This window comes from Trachinotus anak, unplaced genomic scaffold (assembly GCF_046630095.1).
Source record: "Trachinotus anak isolate AG129_WGS33_773 ecotype Australia unplaced genomic scaffold, CSIRO_AGI_Tana_v1 ptg000002l, whole genome shotgun sequence".
NCBI lineage: Eukaryota > Metazoa > Chordata > Actinopteri > Carangiformes > Carangidae > Trachinotus > Trachinotus anak.
The window spans coordinates 10,756,215-10,777,816 of NW_027273853.1; the positions used below are offsets into that span (position 1 = coordinate 10,756,215).

At 39.6% G+C, this 21,602-nt stretch overlaps 2 protein-coding genes across 7 annotated transcripts; one reads left to right on the top strand and one right to left on the bottom strand.

The window, feature by feature from the left end:
- Positions 1–613: 613 nt before the first annotated feature.
- Positions 614–16,733, top strand: atp8b4 (ATPase phospholipid transporting 8B4). Of its 5 annotated transcripts, XM_071496009.1 has the most exons (28): positions 614–936; positions 1,343–1,401; positions 4,160–4,218; positions 4,306–4,419; positions 4,511–4,609; positions 4,714–4,775; positions 4,897–4,969; positions 5,218–5,288; positions 5,477–5,556; positions 5,718–5,876; positions 5,968–6,056; positions 6,413–6,609; positions 6,830–7,038; positions 7,600–7,643; positions 7,742–7,907; positions 8,026–8,214; positions 8,975–9,090; positions 9,489–9,653; positions 9,738–9,849; positions 9,939–10,044; positions 10,295–10,436; positions 10,859–11,042; positions 12,296–12,519; positions 12,624–12,707; positions 13,214–13,459; positions 13,561–13,699; positions 13,789–13,919; positions 14,850–16,733. In XM_071496009.1, exons 2-28 carry the CDS (start codon positions 1,371–1,373, stop codon positions 15,168–15,170), a joined length of 3,612 nt encoding a protein of 1,203 aa, XP_071352110.1. In that variant the 5' UTR covers positions 614–936; positions 1,343–1,370; the 3' UTR covers positions 15,171–16,733. The 5 variants fall into 5 exon arrangements, 3 of the variants coding, with proteins under 3 accessions (XP_071352110.1, XP_071352102.1, XP_071352118.1); XM_071496001.1 differs by lacking the exon at positions 614–936 and having other exon boundaries at positions 960–1,401; XR_011693426.1 differs by lacking the exons at positions 614–936; positions 13,561–13,699; positions 13,789–13,919; positions 14,850–16,733 and adding an exon at positions 12,835–12,911 and having other exon boundaries at positions 960–1,401; positions 13,214–13,342.
- On the bottom strand, positions 16,565–21,469 carry galk2 (galactokinase 2). Of its 2 annotated transcripts, XM_071496063.1 has the most exons (10): positions 21,204–21,469; positions 21,009–21,097; positions 20,557–20,680; positions 20,347–20,440; positions 20,050–20,196; positions 19,197–19,295; positions 18,835–18,987; positions 18,485–18,695; positions 17,725–17,926; positions 16,565–17,263 (listed from the first exon to the last, which is right to left on the bottom strand). In XM_071496063.1, exons 1-10 carry the CDS (start codon positions 21,251–21,253, stop codon positions 17,056–17,058), a joined length of 1,377 nt encoding a protein of 458 aa, XP_071352164.1. In that variant the 5' UTR covers positions 21,254–21,469; the 3' UTR covers positions 16,565–17,055. The 2 variants fall into 2 exon arrangements, with proteins under 2 accessions (XP_071352164.1, XP_071352175.1); XM_071496074.1 differs by lacking the exon at positions 21,009–21,097 and having other exon boundaries at positions 21,204–21,468.
- Positions 21,470–21,602: the final 133 nt, after the last annotated feature.

Genomic DNA, 21,602 nt, shown 5'->3' on the forward strand with positions numbered 1-21,602 from the left:
ATTATATAATATTATTATAATAAATAATAATCCGTTTTAGGCTTTAGGCAGGTCATTTTTTCCACGGGCTCTTGTGGCTGGAATGAGAAGGCTATAACAAAACAAACACTGAATCCTGAAAAAAATCACTTGCCTCTCGGGTCTTTGGCAGGTGAAAAGAAAATCTCTTCCTCCTCCTCTTGTGGCCGAAATGAGTATTTTCACTTCTCTCAGGGAATCCACACCTCTTCAGACAGTAGCTCTTGAAATGCACTTACAATATCTATAAATGTCCTAAAAAAAAATGTGTATCTTTTTGTTTTGTTTTGTTTTTTCCCAAAATGACTACAAATAACTGAATGCCTAACCCTAACCCTGGACTAAACTTAATTCCAGCCCTAACCCTAAAACCAAGTCTTGACCCTGAAACAGCCTTTTAAAGGCATGCCAATGTCCTGACTTTCCCAAAATGTCCTCACTCTGTTGGGAAAATACTTTTTTTGGTCCTCACTATATAGTATTTACAAGTACACCCACTCACCCTCCCACACACACACACACACACACACCCACTCACCCTCCCACACACACACACACACACACACACACACAGAGACATCTCCCAGATGAAGGCTCCAGCTTCATGTCACCGGTTAGTTCATTCCTGTCCAGTCTCGCTGTCTCTCCTCAGAACAGCGGGGCTGGGGGCCGGTGGCTGTTGCCTTCCTGCACCATTTTCGTAGCAGCCCACACCGTCTGCAGCCACTTCTTCACATCCACACTCACCGCAGCTGATACGGGCTTTGCCGATCACATACATGACTCCATCCACGCCTTGGGATTTTCATCCAGGGGGGCAGACGGTGTTTTCTGCGGTGCTTGATATAAATGGTCGACACTGAATGACAGGATACATGGAGGCAACACACGCCTGCGCCTGTGACAAACGCGTGCAAGGTAGGGGGAAAGGTTACCCTCAGAAATGTGTGCACCTTTCCCTATGCATAAACATGAAGGGAGCTGCATCAACTGTATTCCTTTTGGAAATGGAGGAACTATGCATCTTATTTAGGGGTTACACTCCCATCTTTGAATTGCTCACCTGAGACCTTTTGCTAAGGAGACAGTTCACCGGGGATTTACCTGCTGCTCTTGAGTTTAATGAAAGCTGGTCTGAACAGAAAAGAAACAAGACACCGCTTTGCTTTGTGTGTTGCCTCAGATGTAGCTCCAAGGTGCATTTATTGCAGACTCTGACTCATTCCTCCACCACATCCACTCCACTAGTGTCCCTCTGGAAAATGCTCAGCTCCACACTTTTCAGTGGAGTTGGTTGAATGTGGGCTCTCCATGTGTCTTTTAGGGAAACACTGGGGAGGTCCCAGGAGAAGATGGCATTCTGGAGGAGAAATACTTACGTCGGTGAGACAAATTTTCCTTTTTTCTGTATCCATTTTCATGTCTTTTATTTAACCAGGTGAAAATCTTTTTTTTCCAAGAAGGACTTGGCCAAGAGGGCACCTCTATGATTTTTCAAAAATATCTAAAATAAATTAAGAACAATAAATCTTAAATCATGTAACCGGTTGCAGGCTTGAGGTGTGTTAATTGTATAACACTGTCAAAATTGACTTTAAGAGACAGACCTTGTTTCTTCCTCTCTGAAGCAGATATACTCCCCAGCCTGTCCTGGTGCATTGCACTGCTTCAGAGAGATAAAATAAAACTGTATACAGCAACCTCTCTCTGTCTCCCTCTATATGTGGGTGTATGTCTATGTAGTCTGTCTTTTTCTTTGTCTTTGTGCTTTACAGGGGCAAACTAAAATATTTATGTATTTTTTTTAATGTAATTCAGCTAAATTTCAATTCCGCAACTATTTGTGTTGTCATCCTTTTGGGAAGAAAGATGTCTCGCAGCTACTGAAAGTGCTCCTCTAAAAGCTGTATCGGTGTTAGGCTCAGGAGGAATATGGTCTGAATTATTTCCCGAAGCATGTTAATGTGAATAATACACTGCATGAGCTCACTGTTAGATGTTCAGACTTGCAGGCTTACAAAAGAGTCTGCTGAGGTTTCCAGTAAAAAAAGCTTCTTGAGAAATCAGAAAACTCAGCGAACTTTGTGCTGTATTAGAAAAACAATATTGCATTTTTAGATCTTCTAATTAAATGTTTAAGCAAACCGAAGCCTTTGGACAACAAAAGCCTTTGTTAATAATTAATTGTCATAGTAATTGATAGCAGGATGAGAACAGTCTGTTGTGCGAGAAGGTATATCCCGTTGCAGCTCTCTGCATGTGTATTGTGCATAATTCAACAGTGATTTAACCTCGTTTGGAAACAACAGATCCAGCTCTGTGCTCCCTCAAGCTTTGCTCTGAGTGGGAAGTTAGTGCGCTTTTATAAACAGTTTCAGGTGACTGATATTTATTGTACTGTATTGTTCGTGAGTTTATACGTTTCCTGTTTAAAAAGCATGGCCAAGGATGACAATGATGCTTAAAGCATCACTTTGACGTTTGAGCCATTAGATGAATCCCAGAGTTGTAACTGCAGATGAAGTCTTCTGTTCTTGGGTAGAAAGGACAGGCTCAGACAGCTCCCACATGCCACAGCCATTCATTACAGCTGTGTTTTATCAAAGCCACGAAGACGTGTTATTTGAAGCTTAACTTGCCTTTAGAGGGTCGATCAACCATATTCAGATGCCACGGTGAATTCATACCCATGGATTTTTATGCCCATCATAACAATGTTGTATGATACGTTATGATATGATGAGTGATACTGTGTGAAAGAACCATAACAGTAGGCCTGTACCAAATGCCATAATAGTAAACAAGAGAAATAACTTCCACATCCACAGAGAAGTGGAGCCAAAATGTGACAACAGAATGTTGTAGGAAGTGTGTAATTATGACGTGTTACTGAATTCCAATAAGTGATGAGTTATTGATGAGTTTTCAGATTAAGAGGGTTTACACTTCTTTTTTTGTCCATATTAAACAAAGACGACATATTATAACATGTTAATTATTGAGCTTTGATAGTGCCAGGCGAGCTGTTTCCCTCTGTGTCCACTCTTTATGGTAAGCTAAGCTAACTGGCTGCTGGCTGTAGCTTAATTTTTACTGTTCAAACATGAGAGTGAGAATGAAAGCAAGAAAGCACAATATTATTCCAAAATTGCGAGCTATTGCTTTAAAGGGGCACTGCAACATTTTTACATATGAAGCTCAGTGGCATTTCACAGAAGGATTATTCATTTAGGAGGCAGAGAGGGTCTAATGAGAGACACTATCAAGTAGCGTTATGGGAAATGTAAACTCCAGTGTTTCTGGAGTGTGACTAAAGCCTGAAAATTTGGATATCTTGGCCTATGCTGCTCCAGTTTTGATGATCCCTTTGCTTTAGGAAAGTGCAGTGAAAGATTGACCCTCCAATAAAAATGTAGTGAGTGAATCTCTGTCTGACACATTAAAATATCTTTTGTGAAAAAGGCTGATGGCAGGTGTAATGACAAGTGCAGACCTAATTTCATTGTATGGTCCTGCCCATTTATTAAAAGATACTAGAAGAATATACAAAATGCATTCCCTATGGAAATTAAAATCTGCATTGTTTCAAAGCCTCTACAGCTGCTGGGACGTTGCATTCTGCTTCAGTGGATTAAAGAAAAGCTCCTGACTACATTAATGTGGTACAGAGACACTTATAAGGTTCCCCTGTGGAAAGTCTCACTGCTAGGAAGATGAAAATTCATTTTATAAGACCTTACTAGTAGTATTACATGTACAAGTATTTTAGTGGGATCTCACCTCGCAAAACTAAACAAAATGAAATGTTTAACTGAGACCTGGAATGGGGTTGTGTAAATCTCTTTCAGACTGTCGGATGTTTTGTTATGTGTCTGTAAGTGAAGAAGTCATAAATAATGTGATTTATAATGTGTGACTGTGTATCAGTCATGTTTTTTAAACTCATGAGTTGTAGTCAAAGGGTGAAGATAATAGCAAGTCAAAAGAGCAGGTGACGAGAACACACGAGGAATTTAGCTTTCTCTTCCAGTCTATATATGAAAATCAATAAATAAACAGAAAAGAAACTAAGTCTGAAGTGTTATGTTTATTTTGTTCATGTGTAATTTTATCAACTTGAGAGTGTGTTCTCTGTGTCTAGAGAAGGAACGCCATGTGAAAGCCAACGCGCCGGACTACAATGACAAGTTCTCTTATGCTGTAAGTAGACCTTTAAATTGCTTTAGGTTTGGCATCAGCCACAAGTTTGGGCTCATCAGTGTCATTTCTACATGTGTCATTATTCAGGACAATCACATCAAAACGTCAAAGTACAACATCTTCACCTTCCTGCCCATCAACTTGTTTGAACAGCTCCAGAGAGTGGCCAATGCTTACTTCATAGTGCTGTTGATACTGCAGGTAAGAGGAACTGTGTTTGTGAGGAAAATCAGCCGTCACACATAGTTTTCATGAATGAGTGAGACTAACCTGGACTTTTTTTTTCACATAGTTAATTCCGGAAATATCTTCTCTGTCCTGGTTCACAACCATTGTGCCTTTGGTGTTGGTGCTGTTAATCACGGCTGTCAAGGATGCCACAGACGACTATGTTAGTTCATCTGTTTTGTTAGTGCAGTTCTTCTGAATTCTTCTCTTTTATCTCCCACGGTAAAATTGTTACCCCACCTTTTTTTTTTTTTTTTTTAATCTCAGTTCCGGCATAAGAGCGACCAGCAAGTCAACAACCGTCAGTCTCAGGTTCTCATCCGGGGAAGGTATTTAAATTCTTTGTGTAGTTGTTGCTGAAATCAATTCACGTGTACAAATGATTATACATATATGTTCCAGGAAATTTATCCAGTTTGATCATCAGCTTTTGTGTCTCTTGTTTCCAAGTTTGCAGAATGAGAAATGGATGAATGTGCGAGTGGGGGATATCATCAAACTAGAGAATAATCAGTTTGTTGCTGTGAGTAAACCGCACTATTATGTTGTGCGCCATGCTGATTCATTTAGAGAGGAATGTCTTTTTCATTTTGTTGCCTCATGTATTAGAGAGATGTTTATAATAGAGGAACTAGGTAGAGAAGGTTGACAATTAAAGGTTCCTTTTGGGAGATTCAGAGGCCGCTGAGTGATCTGGTGGGTTCAGTGGTGCAGAGGTTGATTTATTGCCTTTTCTCACAACTGAGTGTTTCATACTGGTTTTACACACAGGCAGACATCCTCCTTCTCTGTAGTAGTGAGCCCTATGGACTGTGCTATATTGAGACTGCAGAGCTTGATGGGTAAGTGCTGCACTAGTAAAAAGTGGAAATGTCCAAACCACAACCAAACAAGGCACAGTATCAATTGTGTTATGAGGCACTGAGAAATTTAATAATGTGACCTTTCTTTACAAAAACTGGTTTATTGTTAAATGTCTACATTTCTATATCACCACATAAGAATTTTCTATTTCCGTTTGTCCTTTCAGAGAGACAAATCTGAAAGTTCGTCAGGCCTTGACCATCACCTCAGATTTGGGAGATCTTTCTAAACTGATGGACTTTGATGGTGAGATGATGCTTGAAATATTCATTTTGACATTTGTTCCACCAATAATGTGTGGACCCCTCAGTCGTGGACATGTGATTTTTGTTGTATGAATGTCTATAATTTTTCCTTTGCAGTCATGACTGTTGTTGTGTGTCTCCCTTGTTACTGTATTTTTTCAGGAGAAGTAATTTGTGAGCCGCCAAACAACAAGCTGGATAAATTTACAGGAACATTAAACTGGAGAGACAATAAATACCCTCTAGATAATGATAAAATGCTGCTGCGAGGTTGTGTACTCAGAAACACTGAGTGGTGCTTTGGAATGGTCATATTTGCTGGTATGATATTTTTATTTTGATGCTTTCCATCACCACATCCATTAGCGCCCCCCCCCCCCAATTGTTCATGTTCTTCCTGTTTGTCCAACAGGGCTGCAAACTAAACTGATGCAGAACTGTGGAAGAACAACATTTAAAAGGACAAGTATTGACAAACTGATGAACACTTTGGTTTTATGGGTAAGCCCTACACTGTCTCTTCTTGGTAACTTACACAGTGCAGCAATGAAAGGTGCTGCCAACCTGCACATGTTTTCACTTCACTTATTCTGGTCAGTTAGACCTCTGCTCAGGAGTTATGTCAGGTCATTTGTACCAACATAAATGCAAAGAAAGTTGTCTCTCCCTAATGGGTCTAACAGAACTAACAGAGCATGAGGGACATGTCAATCAAACATAGTCTGAAACAGGACTGAGAGGAAGAGGTCTAATCAGACACGGTAAGTGAAAACAACTGTGTACTGTTGTACTACCAGCTAATTGATATGATAGTGTCCTCTTTTAGACACATCTTTCAAAATGATTCTGTATTTCAGATCTTTGCCTTCCTCATATGTATGGGTGTTATTTTGGCCATTGGAAACACTATTTGGGAGAGTCGGATTGGCCAAAAATTCCAGGTGTTTTTGCCGTGGAACCAGTTTCAGAGCAGTGCGGGTTTCTCTGGCTTCCTCACCTTCTGGTCCTACATCATCATCCTCAACACTGTTGTGCCCATCTCACTGTATGTCAGGTGAGGTCAAAGAACATACAGTTGTCTGCCAAGGTCTAAAATTTCCTTAAGTCATTTTATAAACAAAACAAAAACAAAAAAATATTTATTTATTATTTATAAACATACTTTGTTCAAGCAGTGGTCATTTTATTTTGAAAGTGGTTCATTCAGTTTTGCAAATGATTTCCTGTTGTCCCGTTGTTATATTGTACACTAAAATGTATGAACCTTCCTTCAGTGTGGAGGTTCTGCGGCTCGGACACAGTTACTTCATTAACTGGGACCGGAGGATGTACTACAGTCAGACGGACATTGCAGCTGTAGCTCGCACCACCACCCTGAACGAGGAGCTCGGCCAGGTGGAGTTCATCTTCTCTGACAAGACCGGCACCCTCACCCAGAACATCATGGTGTTCAGCAAGTGCTCCATTAATGGACAGACATATGGTATGCGGCTTTTTCAAACTCTTTAATGCTCAAATATTACTTTTCTGAAATCAGAGGAATTTCCCATTTTATCCACAGCTTTCAAGTGGCTGTAATAAGGGAGACACCTGCATCACGCCACTGAAAGACCACACTGACTGGCCGATATCCAAAAATTTATCCTACGACCTACCAAAGAATAACTGTTGTGAGACACCTCATTCTAAGTCCTGCCAAACCCTAACTAAAACAGTTACATCCTATTAGTTTTAGTGGACAGTTTAGAAGATAGTTGGCTATTTTTCTCATGGCTAAAATGTTTTTAGAAGTCTGCCAATCCTAGCATGGCACCCCCTAATTAACACTTGATTGCTATAATTATATTTGCCATAAAAATGGCCATAATGTGTTTGAATTCGGGGCAAAACATTTAACATCACTATAAAAAAATCTAATTAGTTTAAATTTCAAAATGCCCATATTGACTCCCAGGATAGAGCAAATAACCAAGCACAGTGGCACAGCTGTATTTCTGTAATTTTAGATATTCAATTCATGTCATCATGAATTGTTTTCTCTTAGGTGACGTCTATGATGAATTTAACGAGAAGGTGGAAATTACAGAAGTGAGTAAAACTAAACAACACTAAATCTATGATGCTATTAAATATAATTCTTTCATATAATTTTCTTATGACTGTGTTGATGGTCAATGTCCCTTCAGAAAACAGACTGTGTGGACTTCTCCTTCAACCCTCTCTGTGACAGAAGGTTTAAGTTTTATGACGGCAGCCTGGTTGAAGCCATCAAGCTGGAGGATCCTGCAGTGCAGGAGTTCTTCAGACTGCTGGCTTTGTGCCACACTGTGATGCCAGAGGAGAAGAGCGAAGGTAGAGCACTCACACACACACACACAAACACACACATAGTCCAGTAATTGTAGCAGCAATAACAGCAATTACAGAGTTTGTTAAGTGTTGTCTGCCCGATGTTTCTGTCAACATGAAGGACATTTGGTGTACCAGGCCCAGTCACCTGACGAGGGAGCACTGGTCACCGCAGCACGAAACTTTGGGTTTGTCTTCCGGGCTCGAACCCCTGAGACCATCACGCTGTGTGAGATGGGACAATCTGTCACCTACCAGCTGCTGGCCATACTGGACTTCAACAACGTGCGCAAGAGAATGAGTGTCATTGGTTAGGTCTTCACTTATAATGGCAATGCTCAAATTCACTCTTGAGTTCTATCTTACGAATTGTCAACACGACTTTTCATGCACATTAATAATCTAATAATCCATCTAGCATGACACTTTTGTCCCTTTTAACTATTTAATCCATTAGGGAGACTTCTCCAGTGGACTGTCTGACCAATGAACTTCTAGAAAAGAGCTGCAGGACATCTGGACCAAAACCATTATTAACATTTACAACTGCAGACTTGATACATGTTGATTTATTAACATTTATAGGTGATTGACAAATTCTTCACCAATAGATTACAATCTGAGAAAGCCATTACTTTTTATTCAGGACTTACTAACATTTATAAGTGAAGACTTGATGACTTGTAGGGGTTTCCTTCATGAATTTATGTGCCAACAAAGTGTCATGCTGAAGGAGGAGTTTTCACAACCTGGCAACCCAAAAGCTGTTGTTATTGATGCCTTACAACTGATCTATAAACATTAGTATGGGATTAATTTAGCATTAATAAAGAAATTAATTACAGTTTATGAAGCCTCTATAATGTTTCATTTTATTTTATTTAATGTTTCATTTTAATTGAATAATGTTTGTGGCTACGACTAAGGAATCTTTATTTTCAAATGGGATGAAATATCAGTCTCTATTTACATGCATCTTTTTGCAGTCTGTAACCCTTCTATGTTGTTTGTTTGCTAATATTATTTGATCATAAAAGTTATATTGTTTGTTCTGTTTCTGTGTTTTACAGTAAGAAATCCACAAGGACAGATTAAACTTTACTCCAAAGGAGCTGACACTATTATCTTTGACCATCTGGATCCATCCAGTGAAGACCTCATGTACACTACCTCTGAGCATCTCAATGTAAGTGTTACTTGATTAGATAACATGACTCAGTGACTGCATTTTGAAATAAGTGTAAAATGCACTCATCATCCTTATTTATAGTCTCATAAAAATCCAAGAATCAATACATCAGACAAGGTCAAACATCGATGTTAAGATTAAAATAGCCTTTATTAGTCCCAGAGTGGGGAAATTTGCTATGTGCTGAGTATGTTGATAGTTTTGTCAACATTTCAGAAATGGCTGGATTCAGATTGTATTAGTGTCTCTACTGAAAACGTACTGTTTGAATATTGAATTTCATCTTTCAATGTCATCTGTCACAGCTGTCACTGTAGATGCTATTATTATTACACAATTTATACAGCTTTATATTGCTGCACACCAGAAATTGAGATTTTTTTATCTCCCTGCAGGAATTTGCTGGAGAAGGGCTTCGAACATTAGCTCTGGCTTACAAAGATATTGATGAAAATTATTTTGAAGTTTGGATGAAGAAGTTTCTATTTGCCAGCACTGTAACTGAGAACCGCGAGGACCAGCTGGCTCTTCTCTACGAGGAGATTGAGCAGGGCTTGATGGTACAATTGACATTCTTTTGTTTGCATCCTTGAAGCTGTCAAACTCATTTGGCCCCTGCAGACTGACTGCTGTTCTGATTGAAGCTTCTAGGAGCCACAGCAATAGAGGACAAACTACAGGAAGGAGTCCCAGAGACAATCGCCTGTCTAAATCTGGCTGACATCAAGATCTGGGTCCTCACGGGAGACAAACTAGGTAACATAATTCACCTAAATTATCTTATTTACCAGAAAAATTGGTGCTGTGAAACCCTACGGAGCTGTGAACTCTGTGTGACATTTCAGAGACCGCCATGAACATCGGCTACTCCTGCAACATGCTGCGAGACGACATGAATGAGGTGTTTGTTATCTCTGGCCACACACTGCTGGAGGTGCAGCAACAACTCAGGTGACACATTATACATTTATCCTTTCACCTCTCCTCACACAACAGGCCGATCATTTTACGACTGCAGGCAAGTCACAGAAGAAATCTGCTGTGCCACTGTGTTTATGGCACCTTTAGTGGAAAATATGGGTGCCTGAAATATTAGAAATTCTGTACTTTGGGTTATATTTTATCGACTGAGAGCTTTCTGTGCAATGAATTTTAGAAACAGATTAAAGATGTATGTTTACTTGTTTTTCTCTCCTGTCAGGAGTGCTAAAGAGCACATCCTCAGCCTGAGTCGAGTTAGCAGTGCAGCAGATGTCGAGAAGACAGATGTGTTTGCAGATGACTCCATGTTTGAAGAAACCATCATTGCAGAGTATGCATTAGTCATCAATGGACACAGTTTGGTAAGATACTTTAATATGTTACAATGTATGAAATGATAACTCCATCTTCTGTTATGTTTGGCTTTTTTTCCATGCTTGTTTTTATTTTGGTACAAATGCCTGGAGGTTTGACTAAATGGTGGTCGTGTTGCTGTCTGCCGAGTCTTGCATCTCTGTGGCTGCGGCTGACTGTGCAGAGTCTGTAAAGAGCAGGGGGCTGCTGTGCTGCTGAGGGCCCTCAGCTCTATTACAGGTTTATTAACATCCATTTCCTCACAGGGGAGTTACTCCCTCACTGTGCCTTGAGCAGTGTGCATGATGCACAAACAGCTCAATGGAAATGTGACATTGAGCTGCTGCTTGGTTTTGCCTCAGCAGGGGGTTGATGTTATAGGATGGTGATGATAGGCTGAACAGGTGTGATCTCTGTGTTCTCCCTGCAGGCTCATGCTCTGGAGCCACAGCTGGAGCACGTCTTGCTGGACTTGGCCTGTTTGTGTAAAACAGTCATCTGCTGCCGGGTCACTCCAATGCAGAAAGCTCAGGTGGTGGAGCTGGTGAAGAAGCACAAGAGGGTGGTCACCCTGGCTGTAGGAGATGGAGCCAATGATGTCAGCATGATCAAGAGTAAGTCTCTCAGGATTGTCCTAAAACCAAGAGGTTGATGAGTGTCAAGAGTTTGACACACTGAAACGGACTTGTCAGGAGCAGCCTCAGTTTGTGCCTCTCATATATTTGCCACGGAGCTTCTTCCTTGAAATGATTCCATGATGATGTTCATTTAACAACCAGAACAATCCCCAAAGACTGCTTTATCTGCGTGGAAAAACATTCTGTCTACTGTGCCGTAAAAAAAACTTTGTCAAAACTTTTCTCAAGTTGTGACCCTAAACCAAACAAAGGTGGTAGCTAAAAATCTTGTTTTTAAATTTGCACAACCCAAACTGAACTTAAAAATGTTGTTACACCAGACTTTTTCTTTCCAGTATCTTATATTTTCATTTTCATTTCAATTCACTTGCGTTTACAAAAAGAGCAAGGATATTTTTGTGCATTTCCCTTTAACTGGAACAGAGTCTCATCTTGAGAAGCAGGTCAAAAATATATATATATATTTTTTTTATTGTGCAGGAGACAGAGTATTTTTTATTCAGATGGTTCGAAGGAGTCTTAGATGATTGTCTATATACCTTCAGAACAGCAGTAAGTGGTTCTAAATTACTTACTTATCTTTAGATACATGTTTAGGAAAATTTAGATCTCTAACTCAAGTGTGCACTGGTGCAAACTGAAAGTACATGAAACATTACAGCAGTGAAATGAGCTGAAGCTGCCCTGTGTCATCAGACTGTTGTGTCCTTTAGCAAGACACTAAAACCGTGATGAAAATCTTCCACAGGTCAATAACTGGAGGTCAGTAAGTGTCACACAGTAGACAGAAGTGTTTATTTTTCTTCGGAAACTAATTCTGTTGTAGTCAGCAGCTTTCTGTCTTTTTCATAGAGGCTATGTCAGCTTCAGGTAGCTCTGTTGTCACTGAACCTGGCCTTCCAGGACAGTAAATAAGACAATTTTTCAAGTTTTTTTTGACCACATAAATCTAATATATATTCATGTACATATCTGAAGTTTCAGTTACATATGGAAAATCTTTTTGTGTGTTTTATGTGTGTCCCTCAACTCATTAGAAAATGAAATAAAGATCTGTTTAATTTATAAAAAGTTATCCCTTGTATTACAAGATCTATCGGCCAATTATTAAGTGACATTAGGATCACAGGTCGTGCCTTTTTAATACGGTAAATATTTTAATAATGTTTCAGTGATATTTAATATTTTGGTTCAAGTGCCAGTGATCCATATGTGTATTTCTTCCTCAGCTGCTCACATCGGTGTTGGCATCAGTGGTCAGGAGGGGATGCAGGCTGTTCTGGCATCAGATTACTCCTTCGCTCAGTTTCGGTACCTGCAGCGGCTCTTGCTGGTACACGGGCGCTGGTCCTACTTCCGCATGTGTAATTTCCTGCGTTACTTTTTCTACAAGAACTTTGCCTTCACGCTGGTCCACTTCTGGTACGGCTTCTTCTGTGGTTTCTCAGCTCAGGTAGGAACGCGGTGACATACCATGAGGCATGTGTACTCTTTCAGAGTTCCTCGTTTTTGTGTTGAGTGAATGATGTGTAGGCTGTGACTCTGCTCTTTCCACAGACTGTTTATGACCAGTGGTTCATTACCCTCTTCAATATAGTCTATACATCTTTACCAGTACTAGCAATGGGACTTTTCGATCAGGTAATAATGTGAAATATGTGGTGACAATACAGCACTGAATTATATATAGTCATTGTCAAATTATCCAAATCTTTTTAAAGAAAATCTTTATTTCTAAATTTGGACTAAAGTCCATTTACTTTTTCAGCAGTTTCCAATGGCAAGCTCCTGAGCCAGCTTATGTTTTTCTTGTTTTTCTTTTCAAGATACTGTCAAGTCACACAGGTGAATATTTTATTACTGTACACCTCTTTTACTGTGTTATGATTAATAAACATCCCAGAGGTACCTTATTATCTAACACTACAGTTGGTACTGCGCTAAATTCAACTTATGTGTCACTAGAATCACAAACATAATCAACCCTAACCCATATCAATATACAACATTGTATATTGTTCATACGTCATCTTCAGCTGCTGTTTCCACCAAGAACTAACTAACCTCAATGTGGCACTTTTTCCCTAACTATTACATAAAATATTTCTAAATTAAAATGCGTAACACTCTGTCTCTGTTTTCTAAAGGACGTCAATGACCAGAACAGCCTTCGCTACCCGAGCCTGTACAAACTCGGCCAACAAAACCTTCTCTTCAACAAGCGCCAGTTTTTCCTGTGCACGCTGCAGGGGATGGCCACATCATTCCTGCTCTTCTTCATTCCCTATGGAGCCTTCTCTGTCCTGGTGAAAGAGGACGGCTCCCACTTTTCTGACCAACAAGCATTTGCTGTTACCATAGCAACGTCCTTGGTTATTGTTGTAAGCGTTCAGGTACGAGCGTAGAGAGAAAAACAAAACAGACAAGAAATAGCCCCGTTGATTAGAACAATTAACACTATAATTCTGTTCATGATGCACGTATCTGTTTCTAGATTGGACGTGACACACACTACTGGACAGCTGTCAATCACCTCTTCATATGGGGAAGCCTGACTGTGTACTTCGTCATTTTATTTGCAATGCAAAGCAATGGCATGTTTGGCATCTTTCCAAATAATTTCCCATTTGTAGGTACGTTTGGCTCAGTGTCATATGTGCAAGGAATTACTGTTGATGCATGGAAACTGAGTACAAATTCATTTAGATTTGTGTTTCCTCAGGCATGGCCCGTAACTGTCTACAGGAGAAGAGTGTATGGCTGGTCATTCTGCTCACCACTGTGGTGTGTGTTATGCCCGGCTTAGCAGTCAGCTTCCTGAGGGTAGACCTCTTCCCAACCCTAACAGACAAGGTACAATATCAAACAATGTCATATCAGTTGTGGAAAGTAAAAATAGTCAAGTTAAAGTCAAAATAATGAATACACATCTGTGAGACAAAACTTTTCTTCTTTCCTAAGCCATTGATCAACTCATGACGCTCCAGATTTATCTTGACACCTTGGTAATGGCCTGTACTTACTGAACTGCATAGAGAAAAACTAGCTCCACCCTGACCAGCCATAACAGTAAAATGCTACTTACACATTGATGTGTCAGTATTAACAATCTTACAATGTTGTATGTAATAATACGTCAGTCACGGGAGACATTTTTGTGCAGAATAAGTATGAATTTTACTTTTACTTAAAGGTCCCATATTGTATAAAGTAAAATTTACAAGTCATTTTTGATTATAAAGCAGGTCTACGTTCTATATTAATACTGTGAAAGTATCAAAGTGCTCAGTCCACAGAAAAATACACACAGCCTGTATTCAGAAACTGAGCCTTAAAATCGACCGTCAGGACTTCTGTAACTTTGTGATGTCACAACAAAGCAGTCACTGCCCAACCCACGCCCAGCCTATCCAGACCCACCATCCATCCTTGTGGGATTTGGTTTCTTTGGAGTGTAAACCTGAAATCTGCTTTATTTTTATTCGATCACTGAGAAAACAGTCAGCCAATCAGAAGAAAGGCTCAGAGTCACCAACCCATTGTTGCTAGAGCTCCAGAGAGAAACCTGAGAGAGGAGACTGGAACTTAGAACACAAATATATCTTTTTATGGATATCAAAACTTCAAATAAAACAACACAAAAATGTAAAATATGGGAACTTAATGTCACATTTTAAATGTAAAACTTGCAACTTACTTAATGGAATATTCTTAAATTGTGGTATTTGAACTTTTGCCTAAGTAAAGGATCTTAGTAATTACACCACTGCTGTATTTCAACAGGTTTGTCACCTACAACAGTCCAGAAAGAGGCACGGGCCTCAGGAGCGGAGCCTGAGGCGAGTACGCCGGACGAGCTCCCGTCGCTCTGCCTATGCCTTCTCCCACCAACAGGGCTACGGCGAGCTGATCACCTCTGGCAAAAACATGAGGACGAGCACAGCGTCTTCGGCTCGCTCCCCTGAAAGAGCACTGCACAGCTCCAAGTGGATAGAAAATATGTTAAAGAGAAAGAACGAAGTCTCCTGCATCTCTGAAAGTACTGGAGCACCAGAAAGCAGCAACAGAGCAATACCGACTCCAAAGCAACAGCAGGAAGACTGAGCTCAACCTCGAACAGATACTATAAACACTGTAGGATACTATATGCATGGAACCCAGAGACCAAGCACAAGGTATGAATGTCTTTCATTTGGGTGAATTTATACTCAAATCCAACTACACAATCGTACCTCATTTTTTATTAACGTGATTCATGTGGACACTGTTGAGTGTTTGAAGCCTATTAAAACATGATCATGTAGAGGCGCCATTTCCAAAAAAGCATTAAACAATTTTTAAATCTGTATCATGCAAAACTTCAATTTGCAAACTCTTAATCTGACAGCAGGTACATTTAAGAACATTATTATGCATGTGTTGCCAAAGTTGAAGAAATATTTGTCGTCCTTCATTAACTGATCTAATTTGGTCTTAAAGCAGTTTATGCACATTATTTGAAACATATTAATAGCATGTCCTTAATTCAATTAATAAAAATGGTTTGCAGATTTCGGCACCTTGAGAGAAACCTTGCTATGATACAGAAATGACAAAAGCAAAGGTAAAGGAAACCACAAGCACCAGTAAGAAAGTTTATTAAGACACAAGTCTGTAAAGCCTATGCATTAAAGCTTTCATCTCAACCTACATCCAAAGTGCTAAAATGCAAGTATTTGTGTAAATACCAAAGTGAAGCTACTGAATATGATGATAAGCACAACTTAATTATTGATTTAAATCTCTGATTACATTTTACTCTTCATAGTTTGCCAGTATGCCATTAAACAAACTGGAACCTCAATTATGGGATCTGTAATGCTTAGAGCATTTGTGGACAAGGATGTACAAGAATCACTCCGTGGTCTGTTTTCTCTGTGCTGTGCCTTGCAGGGTTAAAAATAATCCATCTTTTTGTATTTGATGTTTGATGGTTCTTTGAGTTGAGTAAATTCAAAGAAATATGTAAAATTGGAATGCATGACTTAAATCTGACACCCTCTCAAAAATCCTCATTTGTACATTGTACAAACATTGAGCATAAAAAAACCTAAGGTATTTGAACCAACAACAGTTATATCTCTTTTATCAGGTTGTGAGTAGATATGTGACCAGAGAGAGTTAGAGAGGAATCCTGGGTAAGTTGAAGGTCCCTGAACAGATTTAAATGCAGAATGCTGCAGTCACATTCGGTCCAGTACAGTAGCATGTGCCTTAGACCTCCGAGCCTTCACCATCACTGCTGTCTAATGAAGTGAAGACTGATCCTGTGCAGAGGCTCAAGGTGTGTGTGAAAATCTATTTTGATTTCCCAGTGGTACACACACACACACACACACACACACACACACACACACACACACAAACAAACACGCTTAACACAACACAAACCTGACACACTGTAACAGCCAGAAGAAACATGTGATGCTGTTCCAGTGATGCACATGTAAAAATATTCATCATATTTGCTCTCCATGTTTATTATCTTTGTTAATTACATGTTGATCTCAAAAATGTTAATAAAAGATGGATGAATGGATTTTATAAAGCACCAATTAAACGTGATTGTGATGTTATTTGCGATCTTGTTTTGTTTATAAGAAAAACAGTCTGACGTGAACATTGAGACAGTGAGTTAGCGGTACAAAATCATTACAAAACTAACATTTTAACACAGAAAACATATTCCCTTTGGAAGAAATAATGCACCATTGAAAAACTTTTTTGGCCCTTGAATTCCAGAATAATCTATCAAGCAGTAAAATTAAACACCAAATTAAGTTTACATTTTGTATTAGCTTGTCATTTGTAAATGCTTCCTGCCTCAAGTAAAAGAAAATGTAAAAAAACAAAAAACAAAAAAACTAAAACCTATTTATTTCCCCGCAGCAGTGTATTTGAACCTGAATCATATGTTTGTATAAACAGCTTAGCATTTGTGTGATCCATTTCACTCCTCAAGGAAAACCGCAGCTCCCCCACCCGGCTTCGATACAAACAGACTTTGTTTTTCCATCGCTGCTCTGCGTGGATCAGGGAGGTAGTAGGCTTCTCTCACAGCTTGTAGGAAAGTCTCCACTTTCTCACTGGGAACCATGGAGACAGCACAGCCGCCCCAACCTGCTCCCGTCAGCCGGGATCCCACAGCCCCCGACTTCCTGTAACCAAGAGAAACAAAGAACAAGCTCCATGTTTCAGTTCACTATGTGAACCTCAGTGTATCCAGCCATCAATACCTTTAACGATGCAGTCACAAATTTAGGAAAAAGGTGCATGGTACAGAAAGCAAGGTAAAAAAAAAAAATGTGATCTTGCAGTACAGAAATTATTTCTGAATCCACTGTCCACAGTGCGCAGGGCAATATTTAACACTGACCTACCAGCACTAAATATATAGAGGATAAGAGGTCCACACAACATTTACTTCCACTGCTTGTTAGCATGCTAGCATTTGCATATTCACGCTAAACACAAAGTAGAGCTGGGGCTGACGGGAATCTTTTTATTTGTTAAAGCTATAAAACTACATTGGCTGATATCTCATCAATATCTCTCATCATTCTGTCCTTAATGCAAATCTGTAACAGCAGTGAGTGAAGTGAGATTTTTCTGTACTCACCGACAGATGTCCACCAGTTGGTCCAGTTCCGGGCAGCTGCACTCATACAGGTCTCTGCAGCTTGCATGGCTCTGGTTCATCAGGTCTCCCAGCAGCTGTATGGACTCGGCAGGTTCGGAGTCGCACACGCTCTTAAACTGCAGCACCCGTGCAGCCTCGCCATAGACATGCTTGGCTCGCTGGTGCAGCTTAAAATGCATCACTGAAAGAGTTTGTTAATTTTATCTGTTATTCATAGGGAGACAGGTCCAGCCGAACTTTCTGCTTGGTTAATTTCGTGTGAACGTAAGGCTGGAAATGACTTAAGATGCAAAAGTGAGGGTATATTTTGCTAAACCTCAATATCAGTAGAATGTAATGATATCTTAAGGGTTAGTTTGTGCTTTTTAGAGTTTATTTACAAGAAATTTGTGAGAAAGAAAAAAACATTAGGAATGGCTCGCAGGAAAACACATCACAGTACTGATGTATTGATGTCACTCAGTTCTATGGTGACATAATGAAGGTAACAACTACCTATCATTTTAATTATCAGTTATGATCATTATCATTTTCGTTCACTATTACAAGTCACCAGAGGCCAAAAACACAAAGATTAAGACCAGATAAATTTGGGGGATTTTTCTTAGATAACTTAAATAAATAAATATATAAAAATTGTCATTGATTATCCTTCTTTGAATCTACTAATTAACTAACTGTAATAATATAGTTCTGAGACATTAAAAATACACAGATGTCACTGTGTGCTGTTGCTCACCATGCTGAGTGTTAGCGCTCAGCAGCTCTGTAGAAAACTGCTCGGAGGTGATGCCCAGCACCTTGCAGATCTCCTCTCGGCCGTATGGCTCAGGATGCAACACCTCGTTCACCAGAGCCAACATCTCTTCCAGGGAGGCTTTCAGCGCCGTCTGAACCTCAGCCAGCTTCAGCAACCTGCCCGAGTCCAGACCCCTCGCCTGGGCCAACATCTGGGTTCACACAGGCCAGGACATTTTATACCCAGGTTGATGGATTATTTAACACTTTCTAGTGACATACAAGCTTGTGGGACTGTTAACCCCTCTCTCCACTTCAACCGTGTTGATTTTTACACGTATTTCACCGTACCTTTGTGGCGATTCGACACTCCACCACACGGATATTGAAGTGAGAAGAAGCAGCTTTGTTCATCTCTACGCAGCAGTTGGAGATCACAAACACGGCGCCATCTGGGAGCTTGACATCAGTGGCCCGCAGAGGCTGGAACTCTATCAGCTTTGCCTGACAGACAATCCCAAAGGTTTTTAAACAAATTAATCGTATGTAGTCTACATATGAAATTTAAATAAACAACTTCACTACTTACATGGTAGCAACTATGCACCTAAAACATATATTTGCACCACAACACACAATGATTGGATGAAAAAAAAAATTCTCTGATCAACTATTATCACTTGTTTGGCCTCATGTACAGGAAGGCTACATACAGTTCCCCTTTCTGCCAGGAATGAGATGGACTGGTCCATGCCGCCTCCCTCTGTGCCAATGTAGCGCTCACATTTGGCACAAATCTCAGCAAGAGCCACCTTTAATAATGACAGATATCAACGTCAGCATTAGTTGTCTTGACGGTTCTTTGATAAAATGGTTAATGTACATATAATGTTTTTTTCTGTTATGTTCGTTTCTGCAAATAGATAGTGTGGTTCAAAAGAGGCACAATTGTGAGAAAGGAAGGAGAAAGGAAGAGCCTGAAAAATGCCGCGTTCAGGAGTGATACAGTGAGAGAGTGTAGTCAAAACAATAAAATTCAGTTAACTTAATTACATTCAATTAGATTAAATTATATAAATTAAATATGTATACTCAATTTAAATTACATTGAAATAAACTAATTAAATTACACTAACTGAATTAAAATATTACTAGATATACTGCCTCGTGGTTGTATGCCTCTGTCCACCAATCAAGTTTCAGTTTGCATCCATGTCTGTCCAGACCCTAGACTGTATATAAAAGGGTCCAGACTCATATATCTAGTGAAGTATGAATTCTTGAGTTCTGGCCAAAAACGTCTTTTGTGATGTCACAATGACCTTGATTTTGACCACCAAAGTCTAATCAGTTCATCCTTGAGTCCAAATGAAAGTTTGTGTTAAATTTGAAGAAAAAGTTGTTCCTGAGATATCGCATTCAAAAGACCAGGACAGATGGATGGACAACTCAAAAACATGACGCATTATTGGTTAGTTTTGTAGTTGTGAATCACATTTGTTCAGAATTTTAGATATAATTTTTTTCCAATACAAATATATAGTATTTTAAAAAGCTATGCTTTACCTTGGATAGGGACTTCTGATTTGCCTCCGTTGTTACGAGGCCGGCACAACAAACTAAGGCACTAGAACTGGACAGACCAGAGCTCGGAGGAATGGTTCCATCAACAACACACAACATCCCTGATAAACGAGCAATCCCAAACTCCTCCTGGTAATACAAAACACAACAGGAAGGCTGTTATATAAACAGAAATAATATTATTTTGATAAATTATCATTTTTTAATACTATTACATACTAAAGTCCGCATTCTGCCCTTGTCATGAATAAAGAATAAGAAGAACACAATATTTCTTACCTGAATACCTTTAACTCCACAGAGAAAATAATAATGCCACCTTGGATTGTCTCTGTCTATGGCAATGTCCTCCGAACAGGACACTGTGAAATCCCTGCAAAATGAGAAAAAACAGGTGTTCAGAGAACAGATAATGATACTCTACGAGCATTTTAAGCCCCAAATTAATTACAAAAGGTTCAGCCAGGAACACGAGTGTTTAAGTCTTACTTGTAATGAGGATTTGTGTTGGCCAACTGGATCGTCCCTGAATTGTTGACTGACACAGCTGCGACAATATTCTGTTCAATAGCCATTGGAAGCACAGAGTAGCCACAGTAATCAATATGCTCTCCTGTTAAATATGAGAAGTGTGAAAAAGAGATACATGAAACGGAGCCTTTAGATGAGTCTAAATGTTTTTAGCACTGGTTCAAATATTTGAGTAAATGCCAGCCAAAGTTTGCATTTATTAGGGTCTTAAAACTGATCGTTGACTCATTACAGCCCTTACTAAACAAATCTTTAACTATTAATTAAGCCATTTGTTTTAACGTATAAACCATTGATAAATAATGTCTTATTAGAAGGTTCCCATGAGTCCTATGTGCTAAATTTCACAAATAGTCTATAGCAGTCTTCTGTCCAAACCTATTCAAACCTACTATACAAAATGCAGTTACCTATTAGATTTACCCTTCCCGGTGCACATGCATAGAAGAGAGGAGATTCTCCATACTTTGTTTCAAAAGTATTTTTCAAGTTTTGCAGCCTGGGAAGACAAAATAAGCAATGAAATGCCTATCAGACAGATAATACATGTAGTTTCTCCCTCTGTCTCCCCAGCAATCGGAACATATTAGGCCACTAATACTCACCTTTCATTTGCAGTAATCGCAGTCTTTAACTTGGGTGGATTTGTGGCCATTTCTGTCGTTTAAAACAGCTATGAATGGATTTCTCGTTGTCAGACAGGAGGGCTCAGAGTTTGCTGCATATCCTGACCGCGATCAGCTGACTATCACAAGAGGATCCCGGATGCTAACTCACTGAACTGCGGTCAGTTCTGAAACAGGGACCCGGTTCAGTATAGTGTCGGTAAGTTCCTGTTTGTGACTGACTCTGAAGCAGCTGAGGCTGCAGCAGCAAAACACGGAAGAGACAGGAGGGCTGGGGGGCGTGTTCAACACGGTTCAGTCAAAGACAGTCTGTTGTAGAAGTCAACCTCCATGTGTTTTTTTTTTTTTTTTTTTTTTTTACTTTTTGGATATCACTTG

Coding starts and splice junctions, on each gene's coding strand:
- atp8b4 (XM_071496001.1), top strand. CDS start 1,317: ATGTGGGCTCTCCATGTGTCTTTTAGGGAAACACTGGGGAGGTCCCAG. Junction 7,644..7,741: donor AGAAGGTGGAAATTACAGAA/GTGAGTAAAACT, acceptor ATGTCCCTTCAG/AAAACAGACTGTGTGGACTT. Junction 13,460..13,560: donor TTATTGTTGTAAGCGTTCAG/GTACGAGCGTAG, acceptor ATCTGTTTCTAG/ATTGGACGTGACACACACTA.
- galk2 (XM_071496063.1), bottom strand. CDS start 21,253: ATGGCCACAAATCCACCCAAGTTAAAGACTGCGATTACTGCAAATGAA. Junction 21,098..21,203: donor GCGATTACTGCAAATGAAAG/GTGAGTATTAGT, acceptor TTGTCTTCCCAG/GCTGCAAAACTTGAAAAATA. Junction 20,197..20,346: donor GTGGAGTTAAAGGTATTCAG/GTAAGAAATATT, acceptor TTGTATTACCAG/GAGGAGTTTGGGATTGCTCG.